At 51.4% G+C, this 26,316-nt stretch overlaps 2 protein-coding genes across 2 annotated transcripts; one reads left to right on the forward strand and one right to left on the reverse strand.

Moving 5' to 3' along the window:
- Positions 1-22: 22 nt before the first annotated feature.
- Positions 23-19,217, reverse strand: LOC117900256 (cytoplasmic dynein 2 heavy chain 1). The gene is made up of 24 exons (XM_034810555.1): positions 19,172-19,217; positions 18,754-19,082; positions 18,384-18,468; positions 18,016-18,145; positions 17,497-17,957; positions 16,909-17,437; positions 14,521-16,854; positions 14,248-14,464; positions 13,943-14,191; positions 13,208-13,879; positions 12,942-13,124; positions 11,135-12,030; positions 8,303-8,428; positions 8,113-8,247; positions 7,141-8,053; positions 6,957-7,076; positions 6,781-6,894; positions 6,616-6,718; positions 5,595-6,050; positions 4,207-5,533; positions 2,847-4,147; positions 1,405-2,786; positions 1,041-1,337; positions 23-307 (listed from the first exon to the last, which is right to left on the reverse strand). The coding sequence occupies exons 1-24, from the start codon at positions 19,206-19,208 to the stop codon at positions 41-43; spliced, it is 12,663 nt and encodes a 4,220-aa protein (XP_034666446.1). The 5' UTR covers positions 19,209-19,217; the 3' UTR covers positions 23-40.
- Positions 19,218-24,883: 5,666 nt separating this feature from the next.
- LOC117900695 (proteasome subunit beta type-5) lies at positions 24,884-25,710 on the forward strand. The gene has a single exon (XM_034811148.1). The coding sequence runs from the start codon at positions 24,904-24,906 to the stop codon at positions 25,708-25,710; it is 807 nt and encodes a 268-aa protein (XP_034667039.1). The 5' UTR covers positions 24,884-24,903.
- The last annotated feature ends 606 nt before the right edge of the window (positions 25,711-26,316 follow it).

Consider the following 26,316-nt stretch of genomic DNA (forward strand, 5'->3'; position numbering starts at 1 on the left):
CTGCAACCGCGGTTTTGCTTCGTTTTAATATCTCTTTAATCTAATAATCATCGACGATTAGGGCGGTGCCAGCGAGCAGAATCTGTTCTGGTGTTCCCTCCAAATTGTCCACATGGAGGTGGCAGATTAATTTGTCGCGACTTCCGCGTGAATACAAGGGTAATTTCGGAGCTGATTCTTTGATTTTCGAGGGGTACAGGGTATTCTTGCTTCCGTTGCCATATTTTGAGGGCTGTGCCTCCTCCTTCACTTTGTAGGTGATAAAGAAGGGATTCGATTTCTCCACAGAGCCCTTGGCCCCATCAATCTGGAACAAGAAAAAAGAAAAATCTTTTAAATTTCAAATCAAATACTCAATGGCTCCGCCTAGCGTTAGTTTACATAAGCCTACTGTGCGCCACCTGTCGAATTTTCATGGCCATCAATTAAATTGCTCAAAAATATCCATTTGATATTTTCGACCACAATATGTATCGATACGTAATATCCCGCATGTATTTTGAAATACACTGCGACAACACTCTGTAACCGCGGCTCACTCTTGAATATATTTTGTAATTAATGCTGATTTTGAAAATTAGTTTCTATGGTGCACTGGAAATTGGCAATTGTCTGAACTACAAGCATGAAATATACCATCACGTTATCTACTTTAGAATATACCAAAAACGTATAGAATATACCGTAAACGGTCGGATTGGTCACACTGTGCCGGAATGTCAATCAAATGAAAACAAAAAAAGAAGCGGCGTGAAAAAAACCCAAAAACTGCAACAAAATCAATTTTCCACACAATTTAAATGCTGTGAAAAGGCGCCGCAGCAGCATCATAGCAAACCAAGTGTCGCCGAACGCGAAAACGGCAAGCTGGAGACGCACTTTATGGCCAAAATGGGGAAGGTAAGAGACAAACACACTCGAAAAAGGGAAGGAAGAGAAAAGACGAAGAGCTGCAGCAGCAGGGCAATGGATGGACGGATGGGGGTGCGGGGTGGCGTCGCCAAGGCGCCACAGAAATATTTTGTTTAAAAAGTGCCTACCTTGAGCGGCAACAGTTGCAGGATGATGGTGGAGTCCTCACCAGACCTGCGAACGTTCTCCAGGGCCAGTCGCTCCACGGAGACGCCCAAGGTGCGGGCCTGCAGCAGCATCAGGCAGGCCAGGAGGTTTTCGCAGTTGTAGACATGCAGCAGATCGATTTGCTCGGCAAACTGCAGATGCAGTTGCTCCTGGTAGCGCTTCTCCGCCGCCTGGGCACGCACCATCAAAGCGCGCAGGTAGTCCACGGCGCTGCTGCTGCTGGGACCAGGCCAGAGCTTCAGCCACGAGGGGGGAATCTATCCAAAAAGGGAAACCCAGTCTTTAGCCAACCAATCTCCGCTTTGAGGGACGTGCATCACCCACCTGCTGTTCTGCCAGAGATCGCAGGCTGCTCTGATCCACTTCATGGGCATCCTTCAGCCAGGCGTGCATCTGCGACAGCGTCTGGTGCACCGTGCGATAGAGTTGCGCGCCCAGCTGCAGTTCCGCCAGCACAAACAGCGACCAGGGAGAGTCCTCCCCGGCCGCTTTGGCCTCCTTCGATGTCTGGGCAATGGTGCAGGCGCCTGCCAGCTTGCGCCAGAGACTCAGCAGCGGTTTGATCTGATGCTCCAACTTCTGACGCTCACTCGAGTGCGCATCGCCTGGAGCAGAGGCTTCTCCGGAGACGCCGCCATAGTGCAATCCTCGCAGTTCCTTGACGACCCTTCGGGCCTGTTCGATTTCCCTTTGCTGTTGCGCCTGATTCGCCAGGCCGTACATGCTCGGCTCATCCACATCCGGCAGCTTGTCCAGCGCTGTATAGTAGTCCTGCAGGTGTGCACTGGTGGGCAGGGACATGGCCAGTCCCAGGGGTGACCAGCGATTGCTCAGCACATCCGCACAGCAGAATTGGTTGAGGTAGCTCCGAAGTATCTCCAGATCCCTGAGGTTGTTCACGCGCCCGCCATAGGCCAGAGCCTCGCTGAGGCGCTGCAGCAGCGTCCAGTCGCATCTTCCCGAGTTTAGCTGAGTGTCCAGCCAGCCGAGGACGCCCATGGCGGCCTTTAGGTCCGCCTCTCCGAATTCGTAGTACTTTGACCAGCCCTGGGGGATGTACTGGCGCCGCTGCTGAAGGGCTGCAGTTAGGATGAAGAACACGAGTCTCATCTTGAGGCTCTTGGGCTGCTGCTGCTGCTGCTGCTTGGAGGCTGCCGCCTGGGGATGTTCGGCCGCATAGTTCTGCAGCAGACGGAGCACGATCTGCTTGAGTCCACGCGGCTGTTCGTAGCGCACTTTGAGGCACTTGTAGATGGCCGACTCGCTGAATCCCTGGGTGGACTCGCAGAGCAGCCACAGCCGAAACTCCTTCGCCTTGGGCATCTCGCTGAGCTCGCGCTCCATCTGGCCGAGCCACTCGGGCACCAAATGAACGTTCTTCACGCACAGCCACTGGCCCTGGGCCGCTGCCTCGCGCATGGCGGCGAGAACTCTCCGCTCACTGCCCCTGCCAATGGCCATTTCCTGGTACTTCTGGCTGCCCCACTTCTTGAGCTCTGTCGTGGGATCGTTCTCCGCCTGGCTGATCATCAGTATGGGGCGATCGCAGCTGCTCTGCTGCAGCAACTGCTCCACCGAGGGCTGTGTGGCTGCATCGGGCGAGATGCCCAGCAGATCGCTGCTGACTTTGCGCAGCTGCTGGAGCATTAGGTCGGGCCTGAAGATCTGAGCGATGAGCACGCGATGGAAACTGGACCCAATGGCAGCTGTAAGTTTGAGAATCCTTCATGAGCACAATGCAACGACTAATTCCTGGTTTTACTCACGCAGCACATCGTCCGTTTGTCGCTCGATGAACCCACGCCAGATGTAGTCCTTGTCCAGCTGCAGCTTCTGCCGCAGATCGGGCAGCAGCTGCACGAGCAGCGCCAGCTTCAGCTGCGCCTCTCGGGCCATGCAGTCGGGCAGGCGACCCAGATTCCCCAGCAGCACACTCCCATCCGCGCTGCCCATGAAGTTGTTCACGAACAGGTCCCACTCCTTGGCGGCGAGTCGCTCGGGATAGGCCTGATGGCAGACCCACAGCGAGAGCGACAGCTGGCTGTCCCGCGGCGTGGCTCGCGCTAGATTCAGATAGACACTCCTCACGAGCAGCTCATACGACTGCGACTCGTCGCGCTGGTCCCTCGACAGGGCGCCCAGGAAGAGCTCAATGTAGACCATGGCAGACAGCTCGTAGCCCCGGATCAGGCCCGCATAGAACGTGGCAGCCCGCGTGCACAGCTCCTTCAGGGCACCAAATTGCGCGAGCAGTGTGGCCTTCACCTCGCCGCTCTTCTGCAGCGCCTCATCGATCTGGGCGCTGCTCCGCTTCACCTCGTTGAGGCTCGCCAGCAGCTGCTCATTGCGCAGAATGTCGCCCTCCGATTTGGACAGTTGTTCCAGCAGCTTGTCCTGCATCTCCATGCGCTGCTTCAGCAGATCTCCCTCGCGCTGCAGCAGCTCAATCCGCTGCTGCTCCAGCCCGGCATTCTTCAGCACAATTGCCTTGGACATGAGTTGATCGGCGAGTCCGGCTGCCGTCACCGTGAAGCGCAGCAGACTCAATTGGCTGCGCTGCTCCTGCGGCAGCTCCAATCGGTGCGACTTGCTTATCAGCACCAGCTGGAAATTCTCGTGCAGATCCACCAGCTTCGCGCCCACTGCCACCTGCCGCTTGTTGAACCGCACGTAGATGTGTCCCTGCAGCATTTGCAGCAGCGGCGGCCGCAACTGCTCGCAGTCCGTGACCAGCAAGGTCTTGCCAAAGCGCACTGCCAGCTCCAGCTGGTAGGAGAGTCGCTCGTTGCCATGCGTGGCCATCTCGCAGGCTCTTCCGCTGCCCTTTAGGTACGCCATCAGCCACTCGGCCGCCGTTTGGGTGGGATCCAGCAGCAGTGGCACGGGACAGCTGCCAAACGGCAGCGACAGCATCTCCCTGAGGAGTGCCGCGCCCTCAATGATCTGCGCATCCCGCGCCAATCCCTGGCTCTCCCAAATGATTTGCTGCTGTTCGGTGAGCAGCGTCTGGCGTAGACTAAAATCGGGCGGCAGATGAAAGTCCACAGCCAGACGTTGCAGGGAGGAACTGCGAAAAGAATCCAACATTTAAGATCGATTAACAGACAGTCATTTCTCCTTTCTTACCTCCTCTGATCCAGTCCCATTCCCGCATAATAATTGAGGGCCAAAGCCAGCAGCAGCGTCTTGCCATCCAATGTCTTGTGGGCACGCTTCAGCTTCGCCAGTTGCTCGCTCCAGGTGGCATATTCCGCGCTCAGTTTGCCCACCAGCAGCTCGGCCGCCTGCAGGGTGTCGCTGGCTTCTTGTAGCTTCAGCTCCAGCACGGCTGCCTCCTGCGTGTAGGTCTGCAGCTTGGCCGACAACTGCTTGACCCGCTTGTCCACATCGTCCAGGCCACTGGCCAGCTCCTGCATCTCGTCCTCAGCGGCGTTGAGATTTCGCTGCAGTTCGTTCTGCTCCCGCTCCAGGGGCTTAATGCTCTGAATGACTCGGGCATACCGCACGCTGGCCTGCACCCAGGCAGCCAGAGGAGCAGCAGCTGCCGAGGCGCGCTTCGCGTTCTTCGATTCGTAGGAATCGCCCTTGGCTGCCAGCAGCTTCTCCACGGCCTGACAGTTTTCGGGACTGATGCGAGCGGGATCCAGCGAGCGAATGTCCTCCTTGACGCCTCGCTTGGCCAGGAATGTCTTCATGCTGTTCCACGAAGTGTCGCGTATGCCCATCAGGCGCAGCACTCCCTCGAGGATGTCCCGCACTGCCTCGGGTGGGGCGCGCAGCGAACGTATCTCCGAGAGCGCCTCCGACTTGATCTGCCCCACGGCATTGCTGGCCTCCGCTAGGATGGGCTCCACCTCGGCCAGCTCCTGCTGGATCTCCTTCTGGCGCTGCTTCAGCTGCTCGCTGCTCTGCTGCGTTTGCTGCTTCAGCTCCAGCATGCTCGACTTCTGATCGTTGGCGTTCCGCATCGTGGCCGAGATCATTTCGAGTGCATCATTCGCCAGCTGCCGCTTCTCCCCCAACGCCTGCTCCTGCGCTGCCGCGTTGGACTTCAAAGTGTCCACCAGTCCGTGGGCGGAGGCCAGCTTGTCCACTCCCAGCTGCAGCTTGCCCAATCTCTGGTCAATCTCCGCCGCCGCATTGCTGTACATGTGGTAGTAGCTGGCGATGAGTTGGTAGTAGCGTTGTGGCGGCTGCTCCGGCGGCAACTCCTCCGCCACGTCCGTGAAGTGACTGCAAACGGGCACCTTGCCACGGCCACTGCCACCAGCTGCTGCATCGTTGAGCAGTTCAATGTACTGCTTCGGCAGCATGCTCAGAGTTTCCCTGGACTCTGTACGCACGTAAAGTAAATCCATTTGCCGATGCAGCGCCGGGCAGCTGTTGAAGTAGTCCAGAACCTTGGGACTGCTGGGATCTAGCACCAGAATGAGATGGAGATGCTCTCGGGCACCTAAATGGGGGGAGAAACAGGAAGATGTATCACAGATTTCCGCATAAGATTATCCACCTACGCTTCATGAAGTACGCTCCCAGCGACTCCTGATAACCCTCCAATTGTGCCGCCTGCTTCAGAGTGCTGGCCACCGCCTCCAGGTCGTCGCCAAACAGCTCCAAGATCTCACTGCCCTCGAGTAGCGCCTCAATGGGTTTCAGTATCTCTGGGACATACGAGAGCCAGCAATGCTCGATGAGCAAGTAGCTCATCTGCTGCTCCATGGCAGCCACTTGCATGGCCATCTTCAGATCGTTGTAGAACTCTGCGAGGTCATACGCTGGGCCTCCCTGCAGCGTCAACACTTTGGCCTGCTGCATGGTGGCCGCCGCATAAATGGCATCCAAGTGGCGGCCGCCAGCCTGTGCCATAATCAGCATGTGGGCATCATGGCGGGACAAAACGCGCGCCACTTTGGCCGTGTGCTGCAGCAGCTCCTCCGTGATGGGTGCCACAATGCTGTAGCTTTCGGTGTCTGCAAAGGGGAGAGGGTAGAAATATCTTTAACGAAGTGAACAGAGCTCTCACACAGACATCATTGAAGTTTGTCCAACTGCCACACACTGGCTGCCGCCTGCCGCCTGCCGCCTCTCGCTCTGCTCTTGTTCCCCTTTTGCATTTGCTTAGAATCGTTTCTTAGATCAAACTTTCTGTTTGTTTTTTTCTACCCGTTCTCTATGTACTTTCAGTGGATGACCCCCGAAGAGGAGGCACGCCAAAAGTTCATCATGCGGGAACGGGATCGAGAGCGGAAGCGCATCAAGCGCATGAATCCCGAATACCGGCAGATGGAGCGAGAGCGCGACCGATTCCGCAAGCAGACGCCAAGGCCCAGTGTAGTTATTCCCGATTTAACAACAATATTGCAAAAACTCTTCTCTTCTCTTGTCTTGAAACACAAACAAACAGCTTGAGGCAACAGAGATTAGACCCCCCGACAGCTGACAGCTGGCAGCTGGACCAACTCTTCAACTGCGTGAGAACTCTGATTCAATCTGACACTTAACCACGCTCGGGATGTACTCATTCCTCATACTCACTGCATACTGTGACCTGTCTCTGCACCTCCTCCAGCCACTCATCATGGGCCAGGCCATGCAGCACACCCTTCGACTTGGCCGACTTCGGCACAAAGAACACCTTCTGCAAGGGCGGGCGAAATATTTCATTAGGCAAATAGTCGTTTAGTCTGTTAATCCCTTCACCTCTTTGCCATAATATTTGCGCATCGTTTGCTTCAGTATCGCCTCGAACTGCTGCACATGCTCCTCGCTGACCAAACGGTCCCTGAACATGCCCAACAGCTCGCAGTAGAGGGCCTGCAATGGAGGGAATGCGATTAGCCTTGGAGAGAGTCAAAGAGCACTGAGCGAGAACCCACCTCATTGAAATCGTTGGGGGGATAAAAGACGAGTGCATCGAGCAGCTTCATGATGCATTTCGGACTGAATTGGTAGTGCGCCTGCCCCCCGACACCCATGGGAGTGAGCGTGGCCTGCAGCTGCAAAAAGAGGGGGAAAAGTCAATTAGCAGATTCAAGCGGATGCCGATGGATGGATGGATACCTTCTCGAAGCACTCCATCAGACACTCGCTGACATGCTGCAAATTAACGTTGCCCCTTGGCTTGAAGTGCTCGTGCAGCAGCGGCTCCAGGCGGCACTCCACGATGGCCAGCATGTCCGAGGATGTGGGACGTGCCACACGCACGTATTGGTTGAGCGCCAGATAGCGCGGTGCAATTTTCATCAAATTTTCACTAATGGAGGCACAGATTTGCAATCCGCTCACGCTAATCCACTCGAGATTCTCGGCATAGAAGCCGCCACGCTGTGCCAGCTGCAGCAGCAGCTCGACAATTTCACAGGCACCCCAAGCATCCAGCTGGCAGAGGTCCAGGTTCTTCATGAACAGCACCAGACGCGCCTGCTTCGGCCTGTACTCCCGTCCACGCACTCCGCTCACCGTCACGCAGTGGGTGCGCAGTGTGTGCAGCACATAGCTGGGCGTGAGCTGCGTCGAGCAGTTGATCGTGGCCAGCTGATAGCCCGAATGCTCCAGCACAGCCTGCTGCAAGAGCAGCGTCTTGCCCGCACCACTGGGACCCACCAGCATGAACGGGGGAGTCCTGTTGCCCGGCGCCTTGAGCAGACTCTCCAATATGCCCATGTAGGACTGTACATAGGCGGTGACTATGAGCTGGCTGCCTTTCTCTGGGCGCTCCATGGCATCCACTGCATACTGCTCCAAGGCATTGCGCTGTGTGTCGTAGTAGCAGAGATCCGCGTGATTGGGCTGTGCCACATACAAATTGGCGTGCTTCAGCATCAGCTGAGCGAACTCCGCCTGCCGATCGTTGGGCATGTAACCGAACAGAGCGCGCAGCGTGGCGGCTACATACTCCTCCAAAGACTGAGAGCCGTGCAGCTGCAGCAGCAGCGAACGCAGCAGATTGGCACGACTGATCCCCGGAAGTTGACTGCACAGAAAAGGGAAGACTTTTAGTACGGGAAATGCTTAAGTGATTTGAAGCTTAACCTCAGTAAATTCTGATTCTCCAGCCAATCCATGGCATAGTTCAGATTCCCATCGACATAGCTCTGCAGCAGCTCAGCGTAGGGTTCCTTGGACAGCTCGTGGCGCAGGATCTCTCTGGCGGGATAGTAGTCGTAGCTGCAAAGGAAGAGTTTCCCTTGGTTTATAAGTCTCTATATGGTTTATAACTCACCTCATATTGACAATGCCCATGCGTGAAATGGTCGCTGGTGAGGCATGACGCACATCGTCCGTTTCAAAGATGAAATTGACATTATTTCCGAACTGTATGCGCCAGCCCGAGGGCAGGGTGAGGAGTCTGCAAGCAAGCGAAACATTTTCAAGACAAGATTAGAGTCGAATTGAGATCTAGTTGTAGAGTTTTATCCCCCGTTTAGTTTTGCACAGTCCTTCACACTCACTCCTCACACACACACACACACACACCAAAAAGAAACCACACACACACACAAAGATCGATCCCCCCCAAAATTTGTGCTGCCTTTGTATACAAAACCAAAAAAACGATCTCCCATCTGTATAATTCCAGTTGATGACACCCGAGGAGGAGGCGCGACACAAGTTCATCATGCGCGAAAGGGATCGGGAAAGAAAGCGAATAAAGCGCCTCAATCCCGAGTATCGGCGAATGGAGCGCGAACGCGACCGATTTCGCAAGAAGGCACGACGCTCGAACGTAGCATTTTTCCAATATTATATATTTCTATAGCTATAAATCCCCCACACACTCATTCCACGCACACACACAACACACACATCAGACACACACAAGCCCGCACATGGTGGACAGACACACGCTTAGTAGAAGGGACAGCTAGGGGGAGACTGGGACCTGGGAGACCTTCTTTTCTTTTGCGTAGTGTAAAACCCATTCCGAATAAACTCCAGCCACACAAACTCCTCCTACACCCACCCACCACAATGCTGAGGGCTCAGAACGTGTTGCTTTAATATGTGTTCCCCTCTCGTTTCCCTATTGCAGCTGACGCCCGAGGAGGAGCTGCGGCTGAAGATGATACAGCGGGAGCGGGATCGCGAGAGGAAGCGCATTAAGCGCATGAATCCCGAGTACCGGCGGCTGGAGCAGGAGCGCGATCGGGACAGAAAGAAGGCGCGCAGGACGAACGAGGCGTTCCGGCAGCTGGAGAAGCTGCGCGACAAGATACGCAAGGACCGCAAGAAGGGACTCCTGGTGACCGATCCCTCGCAGCTGCCTCCCGAATTTGCGGCCATACTACCGCCAGTGCCTGTTATCAAGCCCGAGGTGGGTCTGACGCCAACCCAGGGCCAGCAACAACAACAACAGCAGCAGCTGCAGCAGCAGCAACAGCAGCAGCAGCAGCAGCCGCCACCCACGCATCTACAGGAGCAGCAGCATCACCAGCTGCCGCACCAGCGGGTACGCAACATGTCGCATGCGACGTCCGTGGCGAGCACTCTCACCCAGCTGACGCCACCCGCCCATGCCACGCCCACGCACCTGCAGCAGCTGAACAAGCTGCAGCAACTGTATCCGCCTCGCTCGTTCGCGCATCCCGCCTTGCCCATCGCCGGCGTCACGCTGATGCCGCAACTGTGCCACCCCATCCTCCACCAGAACCTGAGTGCCACGCTGTACGCGGGTCCGCCGAACGGCATCAAGCAGGAGTACGGCCAGGATGTGTCTGCCTCCGCCATGGCTGCTGCCCAGGCGGCTGCTCTGGCCTCGCTGCGAGGGCCGCAGCACACGCAGGACGATCAGGATATGGCGCTCAACCTGGAGCCGGAGATCATACTGCAGACAGCGCCCGATGTGAATCCCGCCCAGCCACAGCAGCACCACTTCTCGGCCCACCAGCAGCAGCAACAGCAGCAGCAGCAGCACCATCTCCAGCAGCAACAGCAGCAGCAGCACTGCAACATGTTCCAGCACATGGCACCGCAGGCCCACATGCAGCACATGCGTTCCGCGGCGCTGCCACCGCCGCCCCCGTCTGTGGCACTGCCGCCACCGCCACCACCAGCCACACATCAGCAGCCACCGCCTCAACAGTTGCAACATGCGCAGCAGTGAAAGATTCTCGCCTTTAGTCCTTAAGCTCAACGCTAGCCAACGCTAAATCTCACATTTCACAATTTCATGTGCGCCTACAGTGGCGGGTCAGGAAAAGTGTCGCGGTCCCGGAAGCCACTGTACTAATATCACAATTCCAGTGCGCCTACAGTGGCGGGTCTGAAAAAGTGTCGCGGTCCCGAAAGCCACTGTACTTAGAGTTGTGATTGAATAATTTGTTTGTGATTCCTATTTCTGATTTTATGATGTGTAAAAGTGCGTTACGCCCCGTGACACTGCACAGCAGGTAATCTGTTGGCACTGTCATGGTGGAAAAACGTGTCTTAATCCTGTATTTCTGTCAATGCTTTAACTGTTCTTCAGTATCTGAAATCCTTGCAATATTTAAAACCCCTAGCTGTAGTCTCTCGTGTGTTATGTCTCCCCTTTCTTATAGAAGTCACAGCTCTAGCAGAACTCATCTCTGTTCATATTTGTTTTGAATATTATGTTAAGACGCCATTTGTAAAATGCCGTTACGTTGCGCAGTACCGTTGATTGCGTTGAGTGCGCAACGTAACCACTTTGTGGGCTTCCCCGTATACCCGAATACCCTACCCGTATCCGGATTAGTTAGTTATTGTCATTTTTTGTCATCGCCTCAGCATTTCTCTGTTTTTTAGGTCTGTACGTATTTTGTTTAGTCGCTAAGTGATAGATGGACATGCATTCGCGCATTCCTACAATATTTGCAAGTTTAAGATTATTGTAATGAGATTCGATATAACGATAATTGTACGATTAAACAAAGCCTATGATATAATGATATACACACATACGATAAATGGCAAGCCGTAAATAATTATTACGAATTTATGTATGCGCAAATACGAGCAAAATACAAGTAGCAAAACAAACTCTTGCTACCCAAATGAAATTAAATCAAACAAAAATCACTTTGTTTCCACTCACTTGTTATCGTCCAGCACAGAGTTGAGTGCCTCTATCCATTCCGGATCGATGCTGCCGTCGCACACAATCCACGAGTGCACTTGGGCCGGCTCCTGATTGACTGCCACCGCTGTGTGGGTGAGCACGCCGTCCTGCCACTGCCGCGTGTCTGCATCGAGACGTCCCAGCAGCTGCACGCGACTCATCGACTTGGGGCTGATGGTGTGCACTCGCAGCTGCTTGCCCGTGGAGGTCAGTGCCTGCCGTAGCAGCGCCATGATGGTGGACTTGCCGCAACCTGGCGGACCCACCAGCACCACGCCCATGCGTTTCTGGAGCTGCTCCTGCAGCTGTAGAGCCTTTTCAATTTGCCTCTCGCTCGGACAGAGTCCCAGTGTGCCGGCGGCTGCGGCCAATGACTGATGAAGTGGGGTCGCCGCCGTCTCCGAGGCGCCAATTTCCGGGAAAACATTACGCAGCAGCATTTCGAATCGCGAGACATCGTGTTGGGCCAGCTTGGACATGGTTGATGAGCGCAGACACTGCACCACAACGGACAGCTCCTCATTAGCGTCTGTCTGCTCATTAGAGCCGCTCGTTAACTGTCCGCGCAGTCCCTCGCCACACACCAGCAGCACCGTCTTCAGCTCGCGCAGTCCCCAATCGTAGTGTCGCTGAGCGGACAGCATCTTGCCACACAAATCGAAGAGCTCCACGATGCGCGATGCGATGTCTGCGGCCGCCTTAAATCCCTCCACGAACAGCATGACACGGGCAATCTCTCCTGGCTCCGGCTGCTGCATGACGATGGGCCGAAACAGCGCCTGAATATTGCCAGGCAGCTTCTGACGTCCGCCGTACTCGGCTCCAGCGGGATTCAGTGTCACAAAGATGCCGCAATGTTGGTTGAGTTGAACCTGTTGACAGAGTAAAAATTATTACTAATTGAATTTGTTGCTCAAAGGGAAGTACAGGAAGGGGAAGAAGGGATGCAAGGGATGGGAGATGTGGATGCAAAAGTATTCATAGCAAACGTAAGAGTGAACATTCCGTAGATAGAATGTGCTAAGATTATTATTATTAAAAAGCAATCCCAAAACAGCTATACCCCACATAGCTACCACATTCATTCTAAGAATAAGAACTCTGCTTTCGCAGACAAATATCTTAATCTTTAAATTATAGTCCGTGGTACAGCAGTAGAGTAAATCCTAATTATTATTCATCATTTGCACTGCCCTCTGTAGTCGCATTCTGCTATCTACTTACTTCCGCGCGGCATCAGCTTATGCAGTCGTTATCTCACGTCTTCATCTCGCACCTTTCTGCCTTCCTTCGCTATTGCTATGTATTTCGATCTCTCGCTCTCTCGATCGCATTAGGGCATGGGCCATAGCAACTTACATTAGTCTTCAATCGACACAGGCGTGAATCATCTTGATCTTATCCAACTGACTGCTCGGGCTCTCGTTTACCTTCACCGCTATCAAATCCGCATAAACTTTGCATACAGAAACTGAACAATAATCATTTGGTTAATGTCAAAGCTTAGTAGCTAAACAGACTCTATTCTTGGGCTACATGCTGCTGGTTTTACCTTAGTTCTAGCTGCAAAAATCTCTCCACTAGAAATGCAACATCCATGCCAGGCATTCTCTAACGCAGTCCAATCCGTAGCCTTCCCTTTTCCTACCACAAAAGTAAACTTTTCAAGCAGCTGACCTACCAGCACCAGCAGCAGCAACACATTCATTCTCTTCCACACGCACAGAAGATATTTTCAGTGCCGGAAACACAGGTAAGGTAACTCATAACTCATCTGACTCACCTTTCGCTCGCCAATTTGAACGCTGTCGGACTTCGCCTTGAGGGCACTCTGGATGGGCTGTATCAGCATGGATATGGATGAGAGTGTGGCCTCCTGCAGCCTATTAAACTCATCGAAGCAGCCCCAGGCGCCGCAGCGGGCCAGCCCAGTCAGGATTAGACTCATCGATTCGGTGTCCACATTCTGCAAACAATTCATGACATAATGACAAATCGCATTGGGGCTGACTTGGGCCCGGCTATAAGCCAGCAGCAGCTCTCACTCACCTCGTCGCAATTGAAAACCAACACAAGTCGTCCCAGCATCGCACCGAGGGCCTTTACACACTCGGTTTTGCCGGTGCCCGCTGGGCCAAAGGGATTACCGCCCAGGCCCATGTGCATGGCCTGTGTGAGGATGAGATAACACTTGTGGGTCAGCCGAGTGTGGACCAGCTTGTTGGCCTGCCCCAAGAACTCGTAGGCGTATTCAAATTCCGCATAAACCATGCGAACGCACACGGACTGCCGACTGCCAGCTGCTGCGGCGGGTGCCAGGTAATATCGGAGTTGACACAGCCAGTGCCAGTCGGTGACATGCATCACATTGTGCCGCTGCAGCTGCTCCACCACACCGGCATAGTGCACCAGATCGAGGAGCAGAGCACGCAGCTTAAGGCTCATCAGGCTGCCGCTCTCGGCACGCTGCTTCATTGCCGCCAGATGGGCAATTTCCGCCTTCAGCTGCTGCTGCAGCTTTGCCAGCGCCATGCCGCCAATCGCCTGCTCCGCCTGGCGCGTGAAGTGCAGAGCCCGGGCCGTGGCCAGCACCTGGCTGACATACTTCCTCAGCAGCTGCTCGCTCAGGTTGTCGCTGTTGGCGTTGGTGTTCGAGTAGCACTCGTGGATCTGGGCACGCAGCGTCTCCTGGACGGACGTGACAAGTTGATTCAGCCAGCGCTTTGACGGAAATGGATTATGGTTTAAGGATAATGTTTGTAATTCTGCATGTTACTCACTCACCTCTATGTCTCCCTTCATATCCACGGGCTGGCTTAGCTGCAGCTCATCGCCCTCGGCACTGTGCACGGCCACAATGGAGAACTGATTGGCATCGGTGGCAGCCTGTCGGATGCTCAGGCTATGACACCCAGGAAATAGCTTACGGATATGCCGCTGTATGACGTCCGCATCCTTGCTGGCCTGCCCCAGCAGCTCCAACAGATCATCGTCGCCGAGGAAGTAGAAGCGCGGAAAGGAGTTGCGTTTGTCCTGCAATAAGATTGATTGATTGGCCAAGATATACACAGAACTTGCCAGGGTCTTACGGTTATGTAGCTCATCAGATTCTGCTGACATCTGGCCAATTGGGTCTCCAAGGCGTGCACTATGGTGCTTATGTTGTTGATCTTAATCAGCGAAGTGACCCGCGGATCCATTTCTATTTCTCGCATCACGAAACGAAAGTCCTTGTCGATGCGCTTGAACAGCGACTGCTCCTGCTGCAGAGTGCCCGAGCCAAAAACGGGCTCCAAATACACCCAACTAGAGGGGAAGATATCAGATTATTATGTGCTCCAATTCTCTGATTGATTTCCTACCGTCTTTGGGAGTGACTTAGACTCGTGAGCAGTGCATCGAGCGTATTGAGGCGACTCTCCCAGAGCTCTGCTTGGTCCGAGAAGCTGTCAAAGGCTGCCGAGTTCTTGGCCGATTGCAGCAGCGATTGATTGTCGCCAATCTTGTTGAGCACCTCCTGGTAGTCCTTGATCAGGGACACAGTCTGCCCTGAGGCGTCGGTGCGCGCGATGAGCTTCAGCTGAGCTGTGACTGCCCACTGATCGAGCTCGATCAGAGCCTGCCGCACGATCTGCTCGCTGGATGCCTGCCGCACAATGCTGCCGATCTCTGCGGCAGCCGCTTGCAGGGCATCCATATCCTCGAGGATATCCTGCAGGAGGATCGAGTGCAAGGGCTTCGATTGACTGCGATGCAGCAGCTGAAAGATCCTCGCCCAATGGCGTTCGCTCAACGCATCCGATTGAAGCTGCTGCAGGACGGGCAGGGCCAACTGGAGGCGCTCCACCTGCAGACGAATGCGCTTCGAGGGCAGGTCGATGGAGGCGTGCACGGAGCCCTCCCACTTGGCAATGAACTCGTTGAGCACATAGGGACGTCGCCGATAGATGGTCCACTCCTCCTGCAGAATGGGCTGCAGCTCACTGAGGAATGAGTCGTAGACCTGCCACTGTTGTGACTGTCGCTCCATTTGGCCATCGATCTCGGCAAAGGGCTGCAGCATGTCCGCTGGGAATTCCATGTTGAATTTGGAGCATTCATCCAGGAGCTGCTGCTTCTTGGTCTGCAGCTGCTGCCAGTGCTGGCGGCGCTCCTTGAACACCTCCAGAGTGGACTGCTCGTTGGCCTCCAGCTCGGCAATGGTGGACTCCCAGCGCAGCAGAAACTTTTCGGCTTCATTTCGGAGATTCTGCAGCTGCGTCTGCGCCTGGTTCTTGATCATATCGACTTGACGCTGCAGGATCACTGCATGATTCTCCAGTAGCGGCTGAAGCTGCTCCCACTGCTGCAGGATGCCCGAGAGGGCTGTGACCCGCTCCTTGCACCAGCCCGCCAGGCAGGCATCCTTGGCCCGAACCACCTCCAGCGTAGCTCCGATCTGCGGCAGCTCGCTCATGATCTTCTCGTACTTCATGCCCGACTGACTGATGCTGCCCTCGTCCATGGGCACGTTCTGCAGAAACTGCAGCGCATTCTGCAGAAATTCCTGCACCACGCCCACATCGGTGAGGATGGAGGAGCGCAGGCTGTTGGACAACGACTCCCAGTACCGTCGGCTGATGAACTCAATGTCGGTGCGCAGGGGCAGCACATTGATGACCAAGCAATCGATGGACTCCTCTGCCTGCTGCAGCTTGGCCAGCTGCTGGCTGAAGTGCTTGCACGCTCGGAAATTGCGATCCCAGTCATCCGCCTCGTTCAGGTGGATGCCGCACAGCTGCTCCACGTCCACACAGCCCAGTGCAATCCATGGCAGCCAGATGGTCTTGAAATCCTCCAGCTTGTCGAACAATTCCGCTGCCCGCTTGTACAGCGGCCCGAAGTGATGCCGATTAACCGTCACCATGGACTTGAACAGCTCCGAGCTGTGCTCCGACAGCCCGTGGAAGTTGCACGGTCGCTCGATGAAGCGTCGCAGCTGGCTAAAGTACAGGTCCCGTATCTCCTCCTCCGGCGGACTGAAGCACAGTTCCCTCTGGCGCAGCACCAGCTTGATGTGGATGTCCGGCAGCTTGTTGTTCATGTCCAGCAGGCCGAGGATGTACTGATACTCGAGCACTTTGTACAGCTGGTGGTCCCAGTGCAGCTTGAAGGCATCCAAATGGGTGTAGCCCTGGCGCTCCAACGTGGCCAACAGCTCCCGCAAGTGGCGCAGTTCGTCCTTCCAGATTTGGTTCTGTGTCAGCAAATCGGTGGCCATGAGCTTCATCACCGTTCGCTTGGCCTGCTCGTGGTAGCCGACAAGGAGCGTGTTGTCCGCTGAGAGCTTAGACACAGCTGCCTGCAGAATATTCACGTAGCGCTGCACTGAGCTCTCGTCCTGCCAGGCCACCGTCTCGCTCTGCACCAGCCGCTGCAGCTCGAGGGCATTCTTCAGCATGATCGGGCGCTGGCAGGGAATCATGCGATCCCCAATGGTATTGTGGAACGTGGCAATCTGCTGCAGTCGCCGCGCGTAGCACATGTACTTGGCCGCATGCGTGGCAGCGGCACGAAGCTCCAGTGGCACATTGTAGCCGAGATTCTCGAACTCCCGCACATCCTGGCAGAAGGTCACCAACTTTGGGTTGAACGTGACGCGCATTAGCTGGCGGCCCTCCTTTTCGAACTTTACCACAGCCTGATCATCGCGCAGTCTGCAAAGGGGATAAGGAGATTAAATGGCATCCAAGAGTGGTCAGAATTCGCACCTGAGCTCGCCACTTTTCACAGCTGTGGAGCACTGGCCCGACCAAATCTCAAAGTTGGTACGCAGCAGCGACTCTGTCTCCTCCTTGATCTCCTGCACAGCTTTGTTGATCTTATCGAAGCCTTCTCTCCCGCTGATCAGATGGCTGACCTTCTCGATCTCCTGTATCTGATACTGCACCACCTTTAGCCAGCGGCACTCGTTGCAGATGACCGACAGATGCCCCGTGTCCGGTTCCATGTTCGTGTCCGTCATGGCCTTTCGCAGATCTTGCAGCAGAATGTGCAGCGATTGCAGGAACTGTTCGCGCTCGATGGAGAGCAGCTCCAGCACCGCCGGCCGCTGTATCAGCGTCTCGTATTTCGAGAAGATGAAGATGACCTGCCGCGGATTGCTCAAATGGTTATGCAGCTGAGCCTTCAACGCCGCCGCAATCCGTTCATCGATGGGCTGCAACACCTGCTCAAAGTGATGCAAGGCCTTGTGCCACTTGGCCTGTCCGTTGCCAGAGGTGTCGAAAATGTTAAAGTCTGCAATGAGAGAGTGCCAGTCGTTGAGTGTGCCAGTCACAGGTCGTCGCTTCTCTCACCAGTGAATGGGGCCTGCTCCTGGAACATCTCCTGCAGCTCTGCATCGTCCAGGAGTGTGGCTATTTGCTTGTACAACTGCTTAATATTCCGAATCTCGCTGAGGCGCTCCTTGAACTGCTGCCCGCGCTTGGGCACATGCGGCTCCCCCAGCCACGGATGCTTCACGTAGTTGGGCCAGAAGAGGCGCGTCAGCGAGTCGCACAGCTGTATCCAAGCGTCCACTGTGTCAATGCTCTGACTCATCAGGCTGTTTACATGGTAGGAATTCAAACTCCAGATGTCCTCGGCCAGCAGTTGAGTCAGGCAGACCTCCAACAGCCGCTTGCCAATGATGTCCAGCAGATCGGCCATTCGCTGCTGTGAATAGTTGTAGGGCAGTCGCCACAGTTCGTCCAGATTGTTGTGGGCATGGTCGAGGAACTCCTCAATGGTGCTGCTGGGATTTCCACCATCTATTGTGCTGTTTTTTGTTATGGTGTTTATTTGGTTTAACCTATAAAATTGTTTGGTTTTCTCACCCGATTTGCTTATCTATATTCTCCAGGACGCCAATAAACACTTGCGCTGCCTCACGGTCCAAGCGAGAGCTAGATTTCTGACCCAGCTTTTGTTTCCAATATTTAATTTCATCTTTTAGACTGCTAATGCCTGTAAATAAAACACGTGCAAAACAATAGAAAGACGTTGAAAAGCAAAACATAAAAACATATCGAGATCCTCGATGGCTGAGGGTGCTGCCACACTGTTTGAAAACAATGAAAGATGCTGCCAGACTGTTGGATTTTGATTGTTCTTGGAATCTGCTTAGGAACATCTGACTGGAATACTGGAGTTCCATGTGTCCATTCCAATTTTGGCAGTGTAATTCGATCGCCACTATATTTACCGCTCTGTGGCAGTCCCAGACTGGATCCCAACGACACGTGCAAATTCTCCAGGAGGCCACTCAACTCGGGGCCGTACTCGTTGCGCTGCAAATGAAAAGAATGGAGGATAAGGCGAATGGGGCTATTGGTAAAACAAATTGCATTGCACGGAGCAGCAAAAATATAATTGACAAAATGCAATTGCAGGCCGGATTGAATTATGCGCAAATGCGATTAAAAGTTCTTCCAGCTACTACTCGTCGCACTCTGCCACTGGAAGCATGCAAACGAGCGAAGTAATTTGAGCCGAGTAGGATTTATCAGGCACGGGCACTACTCTACACTACACAACACAACACGACACTGCACTACACATGGAATGGAACTTACACGTGCGACGGCGGGTGAGTAGACACGGGAAACGGAATTGTAAATGGATTTAACCAGGCCACCCTCCAGTGTTAATATGCCCAGCAGGGGCTCAGCGGAGGCTGCTGGCGGGGGCGGGACTCCTCCTTGGCCACCGCCGACCTGCGGCACCTTGTAGAAAAGCAAACAGACCTCGTCGTTGGGTATGCGATGGTGAAATTTGATTTTGCCATCGGATTTATTATGCACGGCCGAGATAACCGTGTGCTCCTCCTGCTCCAGAAACTCCAGTATAGTGGCTGTTTGCTCATCCAGCTCCGTGCCCGGCATGCGAGCTGCAAAGTACTCAACTGCACAGGCAGCAGCAGCAGGAGAAGAGCAGGTGTCAAGAGTGTTTTAGTTTGCCGGAAAGAGAGAACTCTCAGAGCTGACGGCTTACCCGATGTATTTATAATGAATTTAGTGCGCTGACTCATCTTGAGATGCTTTTTATACACACTCGGAATGCAGCTGTCCAATTCGATGTAACTTTCAGTTTTCACGGAAACTCTTTCACTTTTCTCGAAAAGACAACTATTTGTTGTACCTGCCGGTTGCCAGCGGCAACGTGTCAGGGTTGCCACGAGGCTTGGCTTGTATGTGAACTACCGTTACTAGGCAGGGATTGCCTGCTTGGTGTCCTTTTTTCTTGCACCTGTTGTTTTCCTTTGGCCACACGACACGTGTTCGACACTGGCCTCAGGGGGGCGGGCGGTTGTCCAGTTTTCTTGCATCCCTTGGCATTACTCCAATCCAGTACCCCGACTCTCAGTGCTTGCTAATGAAACGGAGCACTCGACGATGTGGCTGCACTAAAAATGCCTCAGCAGGTTTATATCATTTGAATGCCCATTAATTGAATTGTACGGGCGTGCTCAAATGCTCTTTGCCAGCTGAGGAAGGACGCACACGACAAGACGAAACACGGGACACGTTGGAGACGGCAAGTTTATGACGTTGCCAAAGCTGTACCAGCTCAATATTGAGGCGGCAGGCAGCTGGTGCTTTGGTCTTACGGCAAACGTGAGGAGATTCAATTGATGTAGCAGACAGGCAGACAAGAGGCAGTGTACCTATGGGCACTATATCACAAATCCATTGATTCAATTCAAGAATAGTATATGGCAATTCTTCTACATTCAAATGTTCCCTTAAATACCCCAAACTCCATTCTCTACAGCTACTGCGCATAAAGTTTTGCCTGATTCTAATCGCATTTTGGTGTAGCACGGGGACTCAAGTTGAGCCTTAACTTTGGCAAAACTTAGTTAGGCCAACTAACTCCGTAAGGTATTTGTGGATACCACATATCCTGGGAGCGAGAGAGAATGGGAGAACTTACAAAGGACCCAAATTTAATAACCGGTGCATGTTGGAGGAGGTGCACGAGCATGAGCCAGAGGCAGGCAGGCAGCGGCAACGCGCCTGGCAGCAAGCGCTTAACCTGTCTGCATGTGTTTGTTGCAGAAAGCTTCAGCGTCGAGCTCCACTTCGTTTCCTTCATTCTTGTTTGGAATCAAACAAAGTTTTTTTGGTCGACAAAAGGGGAAGGGCAGTGCTGGGGATTCCCTTTTTCCGCCACAACTGTGATGCAATATTCCGCTTCTTTTTTTTGCTCCGGCAATTCCCACTGTCAACACTTGAATTGCTGTGCCAGCCGTCAACCATTTAAGCAAATTAACTGTATAATTAAATTGTGCACAAGTGCGCCTCTCTCGTCCTTTGCCACCCTCTCTCACTCTCCGTCTCTTTTTTGGCACTTGGCAGGCAACAAAAAAGAAGAATTCTTGTTTTTGGAGCGAGGGAGACCTTTTTGCTGTCTTTAAACTAAATTTGGAATTAAAAGCGATGAAAAATGTTGCGCAACTTTAAGTTTTGAGCAGGAATTAAGGATGTGTTCATACGTTCAGTCCATTTTGTTATCCAAAATAATCCCCAAAAATGCAGGAGCATTTTCCATTAGCGAAAAATGTACACAGTCAACCGAGCAAGAAGCATTTACAACTATTTTAGCCATGCACATATGTATGGGAATTTACAAATATTTGTGTAGTTTTGGACCCCGATTTAATGCCAAATTTTGTGCTGTGAATCGGGAAGCGGCTCATTTAAGCTCTGACTTTCATCACAATTCGTGGCATAATCACTCGTAATTGGGCGTCTAATACAGTGGAATGCATGGCATGATAAATGCCTGAAAGTGAGCACTAAATATATTTCATGTTGATTTCGGTTTGTGTCTTTGGCTTGATTTAACCTAATAGACATGATTGTTGCGGCCTGATGACGATTTATGCGTTTATGTGATTTTTATGTGGACAGTCAATGTAACCAACTACTCGGATGATACGTACTGATTTCGATACTATTTTATGGGCCTGCTTCTGGGCTTCTTTTTATTGCCAACGATTACGAGACAGTTTTCTTCTTTCGGGGCAGAGACAATCTCTGTGAGGCGGAGGAGGAGACGCTGTTAGTGCTGGCTCTGCGCAGAATTTATGGTTTATGGATTTTGTCAAATTATGTGATACGTATTCGTGCTTATTTTGTGTTAGAAAAACCTTTTGTCCATCCAAGCAGTCAAGACAAAAATAGCTAAATGGTTAGCATGTGTGTGTGTTGTGGTGTGTCTTGGGAATTTTACATTGAAATTGCTCTTTGATGTCACTCACTGCTCATTGTTTATGTGTTTACTTCTTGCATTCAGCTTTTGCATCCATAAAAACATATCAATGTGTAAATTTTTATTGTCCCACCACAAGGCAACCATAAAGTGGAAATTATATCGAAGATTATGACTGTTATTCGTTTCTGCTACATCGAATTGATGCTTGTCCAGGCAAATAAATAAATATAAATGGAAAACAAGAATTGGGCCACAGGTTGCGGGTGGATGTGAAGATGCTCGGCTGGATATGCAAATGTCTTTCCATCTGGTAATTGGCAATAAAAAGTAGGTAATCCAACAGATACTTATGTGCCATCAAACAGCAGATAAACACTTAAAATAGGAATTGCCACGAGCCCTGCGGAGAGCTTAGGGATGGGTGGAAATTAAATTTAAATTCACAGTTGGGAAGTAATTGTATTTTGTACATTTAAAGCTCCTCCGTTCTTGTCTCTGTATGCAAAAAGAATTGTATGCTGTTGGCTAAAATTCAACATTTCTTGGGCAAATTTACAGACTTGCGGCTTTGGTTGCATTGCACCCACAAAAACTCTTTGGTTAATTGCCACAAATTACATAAATGGCAAGCGAGTTGTTCGCAACAATAGAATGGACTCCTAATGGTCATTGCATTTCAAAGATTCATAACCAGACCAAAGATCTATATGGACAGCAAACAAATGTCGGCAGAGCAGGGTCTAATTGTGGCAGACAAGGAGATTGGGAGATTGGGGAATGGGGAATGTGGTTTGAAAAGAAATCAGGTACGGTTTTTGAGAGATTGTTGTCTGGTCGTGTGGCAGTGTGCTTGTAAACAATGAATATGCATGAGCTGCCATGAAGCATGCCACATCCAACTGCAACAGAAGCCACGTCTGTGTGCGAGTGTGTGTGTGTGTGTGTGGGGTATGAGAATGACAGAAAAAAGCAACTTCAATTTGCGAAAGTGATATTCTCCAAGGCAGGAAATCAAATGCCATCGAAACGACAGGACGGCTAGTGCACTACTCGATTGACAGGCAGAACGTTGATTAATTAATCCGTTCGATGACAGCATCGGCAAGCTTTATCTGCACGGAAATCGAAGTTAGTCGAGTTTCCCCCTTAACAGCCAAAGTACGGCTTAACCCATTTCGTTTGACTGTGCCTGTAATGAACATATGAATATGAGATTCTTCCACAGAAAACTTCTACAATAAAGTTCTAGTCCTCAGGGGCTTTGATTCGCCATGCATTTAATCCCTCTGCTCTAGCACATTCCCATGCGTCGTCCCTGCCATAATCTGGCAATTAGTAAATGTCAAGTTCCCTTTTGCTGCACAGCAGTCTCACTGCATTGAAAGCTTGCATCCAAATTTACAGCTTGCGAATCGCAGTACGTTCCATGCACTCACTCGTATATCATCGGAGCAGCCCGGCGACAGTGCTTGTAAATATGCAAGGCAAATTGCAGCAACGCATGTGATTATGTTACATATTTCTATCTCGCATCTTGGTGCCGCAACGACAAGGTATGGCGGCATGCACGGTATGCAGATATTTGTATGCGTCTTTGTGCTTACGATGTTATGGTGTGTTGGTCTTGATTAAAAGCTCCGCTTCAAGGTTGATATGTTGCCACATACTTGGGGGGTTTCTTGAGATGCTACGCTTACTCAACAAACCTGTTTAGAATCATCTTTATTAGAAATCATATTTAAGAACTGGAAATTGCCATGATTGATATTTTCCTTTCTTGTTTCAGAATATTAAGACGCAGATTTAAAATGATTCAACGGATGGTAAGACTGCTTCATATCTTGATGTGAACAAACTAATTTACTTTTATTTTCTCAGACTTCTCAAGCCTCCGAGGATGCAAAAATTGAGTGGATTGTTGAGTGAAGATCCTGCTTCCTTGCTGATTTCTTGGATAAACAAGTTTTCTATTAAAGAAAAGCATTAAAATGTAGGCAACCCATATGCTGTCGGAACTCTTCCAGATGTCTCATTAATTTTCCACACTGCAGAGAGATGTGTGCCCTGGAGGGCCCATGCAAAATCACAAATGAATAATTAAACATAATTAGCAACTATTAAGGAGAACACATTGCCCGAAGGGACAACCCCAACCGAATGCAAAGCGCAACTGTGACACACAGTTGGCCAGCTCTGGGGCATCCCGGGCCAAATCAAAGCGAATCAACAGCACAAATAGGATGGCTCCAGAGAGAGGGAGACACGGGATACGGCAGTCCCTAATAAGTCAACAGTAATGCATAAATTTTGGCCATATTGCGGAGCAGGTCTCTGCCCAGGTGGTAAGCCCAAACCCAAAGGCAAAGGCCAAACGGGACGTGCTGTCCAAGTGTTTGCCATTCCGGCTTTGCCAAATAGCACGAAGAGAGAGAGGGGGCAGGAATTTGCTGATTGACAATGTGGTTCTGTTCGGACAGCCTTCAGCGCAGGTCAGAAGCAAATTTGGCAATACAACAAAACGCTTTAACCTCTGACAGGACGCACACATTTCAATGGTTTCGAATGTATATAGAAACTTGGGTCCAGGGGAACATTAAAATTGATTACCCCAACATTGTGGCATATGAAAGAAGGCCAAGATTTGCGGTGCTTAAGGGTTGTGGCCCAGCTGTGGGTTTGATTTTTACACTTTGCCCTCAGAGGGTTTTCTTATGCTTGATGCCACAGCCACTATTCCTCAGGAGTTCTCTTATTGGCGAATTAATTGAAATGATAATAATTTCCGCCTTGCCATAAACGCTTATCAATTACCGCAGTCGGATGCTAATCGCGTAATCCTTTTTAAATGATTGCACAAACAAACGGATATTAATATCATAAACAATTTACATATTCCCCCAGTCCTCATTCCTCTCCACATAAACACATTGTAATTCTGTTTATTGCTCGAGGTTATTTAATATTCAATTTTCGGTACTACTCGCTTCTCGTTTCTTGGCCATGTCTTTATTATTTTTTGGGCGAGTACCTCATAAAATGCCAAAAACTCATAAAACCCATGGCAAGCATATTCTAATCCGGCACATGCCAAAAAAGGCAGACAAAAATGAGAATGTACGAAGATGTAAACATGAATTTAAAACCAGAATATTGTAAATGCAAAATTGCTTGCATATATTAGATTATTAGATTCCGCTCAGGTGAATATGAAAATATGTTGCAGTTGAGTTTTCTCCTCTGGGCATTACAATAAGTGCAATGTATTTATTTTTAATATTTTTCACACATCTCTATGGAAATATTTGGATTTATAACTTGGACAAACAGTCCATAAAATGCCAGGCAGATTTGTTATATAATTGGATTGGAGCCTTACATTTTAACGTGTCAAAATCAAATCCCAAACACTGTACACATTGTTTTGCATAACTTTTAAGAGTAAGTTACCTTTGAAATATTGTTAAAAATTATTTTGTACTCTTCCCACAAATTAGAGACGCACAAACATGTCACTGGAGCAGCTATGCGACCTCAAATCAGTGCTACCAACTACAAGCTGTACGAACTTCATGGATAATAAGGATCAGAACCTTCAGAACTTTCCATACAGACTGATGCCACCAGTTCCTGGCACACCCGTCTTGAGTCATTTGGGTAGGAAGGTTAATCACGGCACCACCACTGTCGGGTTTGTGTACCAGGGCGGCATTGTACTCTGTGCGGATTCACGCTTATGCAATGGCATAAATGTGTGCAGCCAGAAAATGAACAAAATTGTGCCGATCAGCAAGCACATTGTGGGCACTCTGGCCGGTGGGGCGGCTGACTGCAAGTACTGGTATCGGGTCCTCACTCGGGAGAGCCGCCTTCACGAGCTGCGCTACAAGCAGCCAATGTCAGTCAGCGCTGCCGCTAAGATGATCGGCAACGTGTCTCAAATGCACCGCGGCACGGGCCTGGACATGGGCATGCTGCTGGCTGGCTATGGGCCAAAGGGTCCGACCCTTATCTACGTGGACTCTGAGGGAATGAACATCAGTGGAAAGAAATTTGCCGTGGGCAGCGGAGCGAGTAATGCCCTGGGCATCCTCGACCCGATGTATTGCTTTGACCTGTCTGACGAGCAGGCCTTCGAACTGGCCCTTCAGTGCATTTACCAGGCCACCCTCTGTGATGCATACACGGGAGGAATCGTCTTGCTGTATCGCATGGGGCCAGTGACCCATGGGACTGTCAAGGAAGTGGATTGCATGGAGCTACATAAGAAGTACAGCACGTATGCACTGAGCCAAATGGATATTGATCTAGAATAAGCTGGCAGAACTTTCATTTATTTGTTTAATTTTGTACAATAATTAAGAAAGAATTCCCAATTTGCTGACTATCAACTGCGTGTGCTCTAATTGCCTCGGATTCTGTTTGCCTACAATTTTCACTCACTTTTAGGAGGCTCTTCAAGGTTCTGCTTCCGTGAACCCATTTGGGAACCCACGTTGAAGTCGTGTCGCTAATCATTTTGCACCAAATTAACTGCTCCAGGGGAGTGCAGAGATTTCTCTTTCCTTTCTAAGACACTTGTAGGGAAAACAGAACATAAAATAAGTGAGCAGCAATTTTTTGGACATGGGCAGAACAATTAAGTTAGCATTTAAGTCGAATAAGGGACAAGGGCAGAGACAGCGACAGGAAAGGGTCTGCGCGTGAATCTCTCCTTGCATAAATCAATGGCAACAACATTATTTGAGGATGGTGAAGGAGCACACGACCATTGCTAGGGTAAAAAGGTCAAATACTTAAATTTGTTCTCGTTCTGTGTGCTTTGGGTCGGGGAGCCCCAGCAATAATAAACAAGAAAGTGTGAAATAAAGCCAAATGGACATAAAAATTTGTATGTCCAACAAGAGCCAGGCAGCCCTGAA

Source organism: Drosophila subobscura, chromosome U (assembly GCF_008121235.1).
Source record: "Drosophila subobscura isolate 14011-0131.10 chromosome U, UCBerk_Dsub_1.0, whole genome shotgun sequence".
NCBI lineage: Eukaryota > Metazoa > Arthropoda > Insecta > Diptera > Drosophilidae > Drosophila > Drosophila subobscura.